Source organism: Hemicordylus capensis, chromosome 3 (assembly GCF_027244095.1).
Source record: "Hemicordylus capensis ecotype Gifberg chromosome 3, rHemCap1.1.pri, whole genome shotgun sequence".
In the NCBI taxonomy this organism is placed as follows: domain Eukaryota; kingdom Metazoa; phylum Chordata; class Lepidosauria; order Squamata; family Cordylidae; genus Hemicordylus; species Hemicordylus capensis.
Genome location: NC_069659.1, coordinates 223,970,249 through 223,983,726, shown reverse-complemented (window position 1 = coordinate 223,983,726; position 13,478 = coordinate 223,970,249). Strand labels below are relative to the sequence as shown.

The 13,478-nt window shown below is 40.6% G+C and overlaps 1 protein-coding gene across 1 annotated transcript in view; it reads right to left on the bottom strand.

The window, feature by feature from the left end:
- Positions 1–13,478, bottom strand: part of BICC1 (BicC family RNA binding protein 1) — a 199,964-nt gene that overhangs the window by 26,682 nt on the left and 159,804 nt on the right. Inside the window, exons 8-9 of the mRNA XM_053311857.1 lie at positions 12,164–12,415; positions 8,158–8,289 (exon numbers count right to left, since the gene is read on the bottom strand). Coding sequence (XP_053167832.1) covers positions 8,158–8,289; positions 12,164–12,415 — 384 coding nt within the window. The remainder of the gene's footprint in view (positions 1–8,157; positions 8,290–12,163; positions 12,416–13,478) is intronic.

The following is a 13,478-nucleotide window of genomic DNA, read 5'->3' as shown; positions in this document are numbered from 1 at the left end:
TTGAGCGAAAGTTCCCTTCCTCCCTTCTGTTTTTGGATGAGTAACACCAAACATTGTATATGGTACTCATGACCCTATTTTTCCAAGTTTAGGAACTTTAAGCTCCATATCTTTTCACCCAAGCTTTCTCAGCTTCCTAAAATCTTTGGGTTTTAATCTCTGGTTTATTTTTAAATTGTTATTAAGTTTTTTGTATATGTTTTTAACTGGTTTTATGCTATTGTTAACCACCCAGAGACAAAAGTTTGGGGCTGTGTACAAATTTGATAAATAAATAAATATCCCCTATCCACTGACACACCACACTAGTCTGGTGCAAAGACAACACTGGCTCCCTGAAAATCCATAGTTTGAAAACTGGAAGTCAGCAGCAAGATGACATACCCCCACTTCTTCCTCTCCATCTCTTCCATGGTTTCATGTTACATGTGTATGACAAACTATGGTCAACACAAATCACGGTTCTTCATAAGCCAGAGAGATAGAAATCATAGTTATGAGGAACCTGGTTTATATTGCACAAATAATATAAAATCATGGTTAACCATTAGAAGGGAAAGGGTGGAAATGGAATTGCTCCAGAGTGGGGAAGGCAGGAATGCTGGCTGGCATCCAGTGCAGTAGCCATAGTTTATAGGGAGCTAGTGCTACATCTAAACTGAGCTGCAGAGCCCTGTTGTACCTTTTCCCTCAGATAGAATTTGGAAAACTAATGTCCAGGCCATGATAAAACAATCCAACTTTTAGATAACCTAAATGACTATGCCTCAGAAAAACTGATCGTGAAACCAACTAGAGGAAAGGCTACCTGCATTTAATCCTAAGTGGAACCCAGAAGCTGATGCAAATGTAAATGCTGGAAAACAGATAGGAAAGTGTGTCCACATTATGGGTGTCCCTCATTATTTGTGGGGGTTTTGTTCTAACCTATAATCACGAATAATGAAAGTTTACTGCTATGGGAATCCAGGGGTTAGGTTCCTACATACAAAAAAGGGCTAAAAAAGCAGGAAGAAGACAGAAATAAGAAAAGTAAAGTACTGTACCTTGCTCTCCAGAAATGCTACAATGTCTTTCTTAAGTTATGGTGACCAGAACTGTATGCAACACTCCAAATGTGGCCACACCATATATTTGTATAAAGGCATTACAATATTAGCATTTTTATTTTCAGTCACCTTCCTAATGATCCCCAGCGTGGAATTGGCCTTTTTCACTGCTGCCATGCCATACTTTCAGTGAGCTGTCCACCATGACCCCAAGATCTTTCCCCTAGTCAGTTAGTGACAGCTCAGATCCCAACAGCATATATGTGAAGTTGGGTTTTTTTGCCCCAATATGCATCACCTTAAACTTGCTTAGATTGAACCACATTTACCATTTTGTCACCCAGTTTGGAAAGATCCTTTTGGAGCTCCTCACAATCTGTTTTTGATTTCATTACCCTAAATAATTTAGTGTCACCTGCAAATTTGGCCACTTCGCTGCTTACCTCAACTAGATCATTTATGAACAAATGAAAGAGCACTGGTCCCAGTACAGATTCTTGGGGGACCTCACTTCTTACTTCCCTCCATTGTAAAAACTGTCCATTAATTCTTACCCTCTGTTTCCTGTCCTTCAACCAGTTACTGATCCACACATGAACCAGCCCCCTTATCCCATGATTGCTAAGTTTACTCAAGAGCCTTTGCTGGAGAACTCTGTCAAGCTTTTTGGAAGTCCAAGTATACTATTGTCAACCAGATCACCTTTGTTCACAAGCCTGTTGACACTCTCAAAGAACTCCAAAGGATTAGTGAGGCAAGACTTGCCCCAGCATAAGACATGCCCATTTTCTTTCAGCAAGGCCTGTTCTTCTATAACATAACAATTTTGTCCCCAAGTATGCTTTCCATCTATTTACCCAGCACAGAAGCTAAGCTAACCAGCCTGTAATCTCCTGGATTCCCCCGAATCTCTTTTTGAACATCAGCATTACATTAGCTACTTTCCATTCTTCTGGTACAAAGCTGGATTGTTGCGACAAGTTACATATTCTTTGCTAGGTGATCAATAATTTCACATTTGAGTTACTTCAGAACTCTTGTGTAGATGCCATCTGGCCCTGGCAATTTAATTTTTAGTTTTTCAAGACAGTTTAGAACAAGCTCTCACATCACGTAAAACTGGGCCAGTTCTTCAGCCTCCAAGCCTGAGAAGCTCAGTTTTGGAGGAGGTATATGGTCAGTATCTTCAGTCATGAAGACAGATGCAAGGAACTAATTCAGCTTCTCTGCAATCTCTCTATTCTCCTTAATAATCCTTTTCACATGTACATCATCTAAGGGTCCAACCGCCTCCCTGGCAGGTTTTCTACTTCTGATATATTTAAAGAGATTTTCATTATTCCCCTTAACACATCTAGCTACATGCACCTCAAACTCCCTTTTTGCCTCTTTGCATTTCTTTTTGCTAGCATTTATGTTCCTTTCTGTTCTCTTCATTTGGGCAGGACTTCAATTGTCCAAAGGAATTCTTCCCTGTTATAGCTTCCCTGACTTTACTTGTTAGCCATGCTGGCATCCTCCTGAACTTGGTGGTATCTTTCCTCCTTCTTGGTATACATTCCAACTGAGCTTTGATTATTGTCGTTTGGAATAAGTACCATGCTTACTGGAGCGATTTGATCATAGGAAGCTGTCATATACTGAGTCAGACCATAGGTCCATCTAGCTCAGTATTGTCTACACAGACTGGCAGTGGCTTCTCCAAGGTTGCAGGCAGGAATCTCTCTCAGCCCTATCTTGGAGAAGCCAGGGAGGGAACTTGGAACCTAGATGCTCTTCCCAGAGCGGCTCTATCCCCTCAAGAGAATTTCTTACAGTGCTTACACTTCTAGTCTCCCATTCATATACAACCAGGGTGGACCCTGATTAGCTAAAGGGGCAAGTCATGCTTGCTACCACAAGACCAGCTCTCCTCTCATAGACCCTCCTGGCTTTCCCTTTCAGCTTCTTTTTACCAATCCCCTCATTTTAAAAAAAGTTTTCTTTTCTCAAGCCCAATACATATAAGCTGAATTGTATCACCATATGTTCGCTATTCCCCAATGGTTCTGCAACTCTGTCATCTCGCATCAGGTCCTGGCCACCACTCAGGATTAAGTCCAAGGTCACATTCTCTTTGGTTGGTTCTGTGACCAACTGTTCTACAGCACAGTCATTTAGAAGGTCTAGAAATTTGGCCTCTCTGTCAATACCCAAACATGAATTTGCCCAGTCTATGTGAGGATAATCTAAGTCAGTTATTATTACAGCTCTTTCTCTCTTAGATGCCTCTCTGACTTGCTTCTCCAACTCCAGGTCACTCTCAGTGTTTTGAGCAGAGGGTGATAGAGCATCCCTAGTAACACATTTCCTTCCAGTCCTCATATTGTCACTCATGACAACTCTGGAGGACTCCAGTTATCCTAGGTTTTCTAGCTTGTTGGATTCTATCCCTTCTATAATATACAGTGCTACCTCACTCCCAATCCTCCGTTCCCTTCCTTTCTGTAGAGATTGTATCCAGAAATAAAAGTGCCCCACTGGTTCTCACTGTTCCACCAGGTTTCTGTTATACCCATTATATCTATGTTTTCATTAGCAGCCAAGCACTCCAGCTCATCCACCTTGGCTCGGAGACTTCTGGCATCAGTATATACACACACCTATATGCCAAGTCTCTTACCTTTTGGAGTGTGCTATCTCCCTTACTATCACTTGCCCTTTCTGACCCACTGTCATGTGTTTCTGTCTGCTCAACTCCTGATTCTACTCTGTCCCTTTCTGGTTTATCTGCAACATTTGCACTCTCGCATCTTAGGGGATTTTGCTCGCCGAACCTGTCGGCAGATATGCGAAACTGTGGTTGTTGAAACCACCGGTCATGAGGGCCACCTGTACTATCAAATTCAACATATAAGCAAATGGAAAATTGCCAAGGAAGGCCAACACAGACACATTTGTCTTGAAAAGAGGAACTTAAAAAAAAATGAAGTGACTAGCGAGTAGAAAAGTTGAAGGAAAAGTCAAAAGGGAACTCTTCATAACACATGGAATCTATTTAAAACCACCACAACAGAAGCGCAACTGGAATGTATGCCACAAACAGCGTTCTCTCTAAGGCATGCACACACTCACACATTTTTTGATGTCCACTCGGTTAATTTTAGATCCCGCTCAGGTTGAATCAGGAAGGTCCCACTCTGAATACCTGTGTGCACACACTGCCTTGATACTGCCACCCAGAACAAAACTCATTTCGCACACAGATGAAAAAAAATTAGAGAGAACACTGGCCACAAAGTAGGTGAGGAAGAACCAAGTCCAAGAGGTTGCCAGCATGGCTAACAAGTGGAGTCAAGCAAGCTATAAAAGGTAAGGAAGCTTTCAGAAATTGCAAGTCCTGCACCAATGAGGAGAATTTTTTTTAAAGCTCTGGTAGTAGAAAAGGTGATGTGACATGGGGGGTGGGGGAAAGTGAGAGTATGGTTAGAATAAATAAAACAAAAACGAATAATAAAAATGTATTGAAATATAACAGAAGCAGGAAACATGCCAGGGAGGTGGTTGGACTGATAGATGACAAAGGAATAAAAGGGCTGCTTAAGGAAGATATGGGGACTACAGAAAAGCTGAATGACTTCTCTTTCATCTTCACTATGGAAAACATAGGGCAGACATCTGTGCCTGAACTGACCTTCTCAGGGAGGGAATCTGAATCAAACAGAGGTGACAAAACATGATGTTCTGGGGCATATACAAAAATGAACAATTAAGGAATCACTAAGTATGGATGGCATCCTCTGGAGAGTTTTGAGAGAATTCAAATGTGAGAAGGCTAACCTTCTAGGAAAAAAAATGTAATTTGTCCCTAAACATCAGAATCTGTGCCACAAATTTTTCAAGAGATTCAGAAAAGTATAGGTCAGTTACCTTAACATCTCTCCCAAGTAAACTGCTGAAAGTATAATTAAAGAAAAGTTATTACACATATAGAATAAGCCTTGCTGATGGAGAAACAGCATGACTTTGGCAAAGGTAAGCCCTGCCTCGCTAACCTTTTAAAGTCCTTTGACAGTGTCAACAGGTATGTGACTAGAGTGACACAAAAGCTTTTGACAAGTATACAAAGTCCCTCACCAAAAGCTCCTAAGTAAATGTTGAAGTCATGGGGTAATACAGATCCTTTAACTTTAATACAGGTTCTTTAACAGAAAGCAGAAAGTAGGAATAAATGTACAATTTTCACCATGGAGGGAAGCAAGCGGAATCCTCTAAGGTTCTTAGGATTCTACTCAGATCTGGAGTTAGGGGTAAGTAGCAGGGTAGCCATGTTTGCAAATACCACCATATTCAGGGTGGTTTTGAAACGGTATCTGAAAACGTAAACAGATTGCAAACAGCTCCAAAAAGGTTCTCTCCAAACTGGATGGACAGATAACAAAGGATCAAATGTGGTTCAGCATAAATTAACATAAAGTGAGACACTGGGAGAAAAATCTTAGCTTCATATAAACACTGATTAGGTCTGAGCTGTTGGTGACTAACCAGGAAACACCTTGAGTTATGGTGGGCAGCTAAAGCAGTATCAATAAAAACACTGACCCAGAGTACAGCAGCTGTGAAAGAGGCAAAATCCATGATCATTATGAAAGCAATGGAAAACAACACTGCTAATATTCTGATACTCCTTCTCCTGCTTGTGGGCTTCCCAGAGGCATCTGGTTTGCCACTGTAGGGAATAAGATGCTGAACTGAATAGGCCTTTGAGTCTGACACAGCAGGGCATTTCTTACATCCTTCAAGTTCCCAGTCCCCAACATGGAAACCCTTTAGGAGAGGAAGAAGAATATTTGCTTCCCAGGCAGAGCCAAGGTGAGAGTCTGGGTTTCTGTCTGTACCCGCCCCCACCTACTGCTTGATGTCTGCCCTGTGGGACTAGCAGTATAAGCTCCCTAAATGCCTCCCTGGAGGTGATGATGGGCTGGATGAGGGATAAATATGAGACTGAATCCAGATAAGATGGAGGTACTTATTGTGGAGGGTTGGAACTCGAGATAAGATTTCAATCTGCAGGTTCTTGATGGAATCACACAACCCCAGAAGGAACAGGCATGCAAAATGGGAGGGTTCTGGATCCTAACCTCTCCTTGGTGTCCCAGGTTGAAGCAGTGGCCAGAGGTGCTTTTTATCAGCTTTGGCTGATACACCAGCTGCTTCCATTTCTTGAAATAAAAGACCTCAGAACAGTGGTAAATATGTTGGTAACCTCCAGACTTGACTACTGCAATGCACTCTATGTGGGCCTGCCTTTGTATGTAGTCCAGAAACTGCAGTTGGTACAGAATACAGCAGCCAGGTTAGTCTCTGGATCATATCTGAAAGATCATATTACTTTGTGTTGAAAGAGCTACACTGGCTGCCGATAAGTTCCCAGAAAAAATTCAAGGTGCTGGCTATAACCTATAAAGCCCTAAACAGCTTAGGCCATGGGTATTTAAGGGAACGTTTTCGTCATGACCCCCAACGTCCTTTGAGATCAGCTGGAGAGGCTCATCTACAGTTGCCACCTTCTTGTCTGGTGGCTACTCAGGGACGGGCCTTCTCTGTTGCTGCCCTGAGGCTTTGGAATGAGCTCCCTGCTGAAATAAGAGCCTCCCCATCTTTGACAACTTTTAAATTTTCCTTCCTCAGTTTGATTTCTGTGTGTGTTTCTTGTATCCTTAATACCACACAAACGAATTACAGCCTATGCTCACTTTCTATGGAAGTCTATTTTCTGATACCATAAGATTTACTATGTTACATAGTAAAGCTTTAAAAATAAAGACCGACCAACTTTTCTGTTCTTGACTGGGCTTAGGGCAGATAATGGAACTAAATAGGTAGCCTTATAAAAGCAGTTCAAATATAGCCAACTACAAATTAGTTAAAAGCAGGGTAGTAAGATCATTGGTTCTGCCGTGTTTAGTGCTTGTTCCTATTAATGTACTCTCAAATATTGAAAGATGACAATTTTCTCCCTTCCCCTTATCACTCAAAATCTGTACAGGAAAATAGAATATGTGCTAAATGGAGCCAGCGTGAAATTCACAGAATCCTAGTCATCATAAGCATTCCGCTTTAAATTTGAATGATCTAGGGTGCCTCTGCACAAGACACAAAAGCATAACACTCATACTTCCAGGTATCATGCAGAAAGAGAGGTGATGTATACATCCTCCATGGGAAAATCCATATTGTGTCTAAACAGGGGAGAAGAGCTTTCTCCCCCCTGGAGAATGTGCATTTCTCCTTCCTTTTACATGAGATCCAGAAGTACAGAGGAAGAAGAAAGTCACAACTGCTCTTACCCTGATTTTCATGTCTCTTGCAAACATACCCCAAATCATTCCTGCCCCTTTATGAAAAGGGGATACAAATCACATCAGCATCTTCCTTTATCATGGGGAGGTGGAAAAGTACAGGCTAATTAAGGCATTAGAAATGCAATATTATTTGCAAAGGAGGGAATCTCTTTGGAAGTATTTGAAGGTTCACATTTTATCTCGCTTTACGTTTCAAAGCATAACTGATTGCCAAAGTTTTAGGAGACTGAGGTCTGAGAAACATTGATAATGAGCACATTACTAGATGCTTTAGTTCTGAAAGCTCATACCACACACATTTCCACATATACAGGAAATCAAGCTCCAGTGCCCATGCATTTTTAAAAAGAACAATTATACCTGGAATAATGCCACTGTGACCCACTGTAGATATAACACTAACCATGGCTTACAGATTGGGTGTGAGTCAGAGGATCATGACCTCATTTTCTCTTTTGCATGATCCTTAGTTGCTAGATACAATTGAAAGTATGCATGCCAAGATGAAGGGGTGAGTTTGAACAGAACTTCTAATTGATTAGTAGCCACACTTTCTCAGGGAGCGAGATTCTTCTCTAAAGAGTATAAATTAGCTTCACAGCTCATTTGAAACCAGAACACCCATCATTAAAAATCTTAATAAAAAGCAAGCTTTATTCTCTAATATATACAGTATTTCATCATCAGAAAGTTGGCTTCATTTATTTCTGGGCTATAGAATGAAGACCTGAATTGCCCACAAAAAGGAAAAGGTTTCTTCCAACCTTGCTTGGTTGCTTTGGCTTTGGTTTAATACTAATGAAGACGTCCAGCTGTTCCATTAGCTGAGTTATAAAGTGTGGTTCTACATCAATTTCTTCCTTCATATCAAACATCAGCACAAGAGGAAGGCAACCCTGAAAGATTAAATAGAAGACTCAATATGAAACGTTACTTTTCTACTAGGCAAGTTACACTAACTCAGTGCCTTGTACACAGCATGGTTATCTATAATCTGAAATTTGTGAACAGGTTTTTCACTTGCTTTCTCTCCCATGTTTTGTTCATAGTTTGGAATGCCTGTCCTGCATCACAGACATTAACACCTTCTGGAAATCTTAGTAAATCAACTCAGTGTCTATGCTGAAATCTGGAATGTTTCCCAACTTGTATTTCATATACTTCAAGGGTGTGAGTGGGCAGAAATGCTGCAAATCAGTGACTGACACTTGCTGTCCATTATCTCCTTTGTCACTGTGGGCATCACTGAGGTGGTGTTTTATTTTTTCTTGATTGTACTTAGCAAATGTTCTCTAGATGAGCCCCAGTATCTTTTGACTGTGAAATAAAATGGGGCATACACAGATATGCTTATGAACAGGTGCAACTGTGACTCAACTATGTAATCCTACATAAAGTTCCTTAGTTCAGCTTTGTAGGGAAGGAGCATATTTAGAAGCCAACCCAAATGATCCCATAAATCCATAGTGTCAGCCCTGTTGCTCCAAATGAATTCAAAAGTCTAAGCACAGAATGCTTAACAGAGCAACAAAAAGAGGGCATTACAAGTACAGCACCAGTGATACAAGATGGAATTAATATTTTATTCCTCTTTTCCACACCAAGTAATCAATGTGCCTTAAAATGAACACAAGAAATTTAACAAAATACAACTGAACAAATAAAAAGACACTAAGTAAAACAGAAAGTAGTATAAAACTAGAACTGATCAATGAAAGCTTAAGCACAACAGACTACACATTAAAAGATGATTGGAATAAAAAGATTTTCATCGTTATCTAAGGACAGGCAGTCAGGGAGCCCAGCAGATCTCCACCTGGAGGAAGCTCCACAGTCTTGGTGCTGCCAGTGACAAGCTCTTGTACCACCTGCCTAATTACAGGAGAAACCCTCTGATCAACAGTGCTTCCATCTCTGGATGGAGTTTTTTCACCTACATCCAACTGTGGATGGTTTTCAGGCACCAGTTTGTCCCTTTCACTACCTTGCCAGGATTAGAAAATTGAAACAAGGAGGTAGAGTGATGCATTATCAGCATACTAATGGCACCAGCTCAAACCTCCAGGTGATCTCTCCCAGCAGTTTCATGAGGGTGTTATGCAAAGTATGGGAGGCACTAACCATGACTGTTTAGCTTTGATTTTATCTAGAAGGGCAGGGTGTGAAAGGATCTGCCACCACCAAAAGGTAGAAACCCCCAACCCTTGATTAACAATATCTGGATGGCCAGGAGAACCTCCCCTTGCTCACTTTTATCCAAACCTGGATCCAGATGAGAGTTGTGCATGCATGTTACCCTTGTGCTGTCAGAGCACACAGAAAATGGTGCAAGGTTTGGGAATGGAAGGTGCTCAGCTAAAACAAGGAGTAGCTGAGGGGATGACTCTGGGTCTTCCTGTCCTTCAGTTACCTGCAAAAAGGATTCTTGCATTGCAAAAAGGACCTACCCCATAGCTGTGAATCGATGTCTGGGATGGGGGAGAATGTGGGCATCTATGATGTGTACCTCCCAGCCCAAAGATCCTTTTGAATTTGCTTTGGAGAAGGAGGGAAGGAAAAAGATTGCCTCCTTAATACTGAAACTATTGTGGGGGAGGAATTTGTCTTCAAGGAAGCATGATCCTCTCGAACAGCAAGGGGGTTTGCTGTCCCTCTGAAAACATTTGTGGTTATGCCCTCAGATGTTTACTGAAGTCAAATAATTATCAATACCAACAGTGCAACCATGCTAATAGTGGATACCAAGAAAGGCAGAGGCAGCCAGTACTGAAGGAACCAAGGCTGGCAGCTAAGAGAGGCCAATTTAGGTATTGGGAAGAAGCAAAAATCATTTATCAAACCTGGCTACTACACATATTTGAAAATTCCTTATGTAAATAACAGAACATGCCAATTTCTGAACACTGACACAACTGTGTAAAAACCTGTCCATCATATTTTAGAAACTTAACAAGCAAGTGAATATACATAAAGCAAATTCAACGTCTCCAAAACACCAAGAATTTCACTGTGTTCACATATACAAAATATACATCCACAATAGTTTCAGTACAAATTGAACAATGCCTCCCTAAGCAAGCTGAAGTTTAGGCCATTTTCAGAAGTGACACTTCAACTGATTCTGGCACTTCCTGTATTTATAATTTGAATGAAAATCTAAGTGGGCTAAGAGGTATATCTGATTTTAAAATTGTTCTCTTTACAATTTTACCACCTTAACAATCATGTGGCATACTCCAAAGACTAAAAGGTTTGGTACCACTTGTGAAATTGAACTTGATCAGCTCATCATTGTTTCTCAAACATACTAAGCAATGATGAACAGATGAGCAATGATGAGCATATCAAGTGCAAGGACAATTTCACAAGTGATACCAAACCTTTTAGTCTTTGGAATCCTTAAAGACTATGGTTCTGGATTCTTTTCTTTCTCCGCACTGAATACTAGCAATTGGTTAATATTAGTAATTGCATATTATAGAGAAATGGAACCATGTCTTACCATCCTATTACATGGGTACTCCCCTGCTGCATTGAAAGAAAGAATGGCCACATTAGTTGTTATCAAAGGGATGTATTAACTACAAGTTTCCATGACACAAGCTAGAGCTCACTGTTGCTATTTTAAGATTTCAAGAATTCAACTTTAGAACAAGTTCCCTGTATTGTATTTGCAAGCCTCAAAATGTCGACATTCATGGTTCTGCTTCATAACCACCACCCCCCGCCGGAAACACAGCATTCATGGTGGAACTCAAATTTTGCTATCATACTCCAACATGATAGGTCCATACCAAAACTGATTTCCGCAAACTTTAGCACACTGATATGTGGATTTGCATATTCAAATTCTATCCCCACCCAACACACCAATTTGCTTCAGGTTTATAAAAATTCAGTTAGCTTAAAAATCCAGTTAGTTTATAAAAATCCAGTTAAAGTAAATTCAGTTCATCACACCTGATTTACCCATGAGCCTCTTCACCCTATGGACACGATGAAGCCAAAGTCTCAAGACCCATTGATGTTAAAGGTAAGTATGTGCTTAACTCTCCCATTACAAGAAACAGGGCTTAGAAGTGTTTAACTTTGCCTGGGCCATGTCCATTTTACACTGAAAATATTTTAAGCATACATATAAACATGTAGTGTGTAAATCAGAAACATGTTTGGAAATCAATCAAGCCTAGTTGTCACTGAGGTGCTAAACCCATACCTAGATTCATATGATTTTTAATTTTATTTAGCAATTAAATTTAAATGCTAATTACATTTCACTTTTAAATTTCAGTTTTAATCTTTTTAAAAATGAGTTTACATTAATTGCTACTAATCTGTCAGGATCTAACCCACGGGTTGGCAAACTTGGCCTTCCAGCTATTGTTGAATTACAGTTGTTACAGAATTATTGTTGAATCCCCCCACACCCTTCACTACTGGCCACTGTGGCTGAGGATGATGGGAGTTGTAGTTCAACAGCTGAAGGGCCAAGTTTGACCACCCCTAATTAAAGCTTAGCCTTCCACCTGCACTGTTAGATTTTTACATATAGGCACTTCTTTTGTATGAAGGAGCAATTCAGTCATTGAAAGTCCCCACTTGCAATCTGGAGTGACAACAGCACAGAGGTGTACTATCTCAGTACACTGCCTGATGAGTGTATGCTTGGTGACAAACTCACAGCCCTATTATTCACTTGTATACCAGAGGAGAATCTCCACTTTTTTGTTCTTTCGTACATTTCTACAGTTTTGGTTTTAATTTATTTACCATGAGATACTGTCTGGCAAGACAGACCGACTCAATAGTGCCCTGGAGGTAGACTGTGGATTTCTTCTGTGGATTACTGGGATCAGGGAAATGTATCTGAGCACCGGTTCTCTGCATGATATGTTTGATGTTGCTGCCATTTCGACCCATCATAAAGAGATGATGTTGAGCTGCTATATCCAGCTGTGTGCTTACAGGGATCGCAGAAGCCAAGCTACCAGCTAGGTGCTCCAAAAGCATAGCAGTTCCTTCCTATTAAAAAAAAAAGTTTGAGAAAAGCTTTCATCCGGTTACTCACCATATATTCTGCTTACCAAAATAAATTAGACTTATCCAGAGTAAATGCAAAGTGATGCACAAATGTTAGTGTCTACAGCGTTTTCTAGTGCTTAGAGTACTGGGCTTTGACCAGGAAAATCCAGATTCAAATCCATGCCAATTGATCTTGGGCCAAGCACACACACTCAACCTAATCAACCCAAGCAAGTTTTTATGAGGATAATATGGAGCTAATGCCCATGCACACCAACCCTTTGAAAGGAAGGCTATCCATTTTAAAAAAAAATAATATATATACATGCAATTCAGAGACAAGCAATTTTGACAGTGCCGCAAATGAACTGAACAGGCAAGAACTGCATCTGCCTGACAGAAAGCCATGAAGAAGTCACCAGTGTTAGGCTCTTAAAAGCTTCTCTAAAAAGTCTCTTCACATGCTGAACCAAGTGAACACAACACAACACAAGTTGGGACAATGGGATCATGGCCAGTTGTCCATCCCCAGGCCTGCTTTGCATATATAAGTTGGTCCTTATATGTAATGGATGTGTACACATAAACAATCTAATGTGTCTTTGCTTGAAAGTTTACAGTCTTTACTTAACAGGAATTGGAGTGCAGATCATTACCTACTGAGCCTACAGTTATCACATGCTTTGATCAAAGTGCAGATGCAAATAGAGTTCCATTGGAGGTAGAATGAATGGCTGCAACTCCATTGCCCAAGTGTATATTTATTTTACCACTTAGTCTGGGTTAAACAGCTCACATTTTAATTGAAACATGTGCATGAAAAATTTATCTGTGCTAGGGTGATATAGCACTGAGACATGCAGAGCAACTCAAATTGCAATTTCTGTTTTGCATGACACACATCTTTGAAAGAGTTCACTCTTTCCTCTTATTCACAGACAGCCTGCATTCTGAAAGCATTCGCAAAACCCATCTGCTGGAAACACAGCAACATCTCAAGTAGTTCTCAGGACTGGTTGGGACTGATTATTAGCTGCACAAGCCCAAGCAGATGAAAGGAATA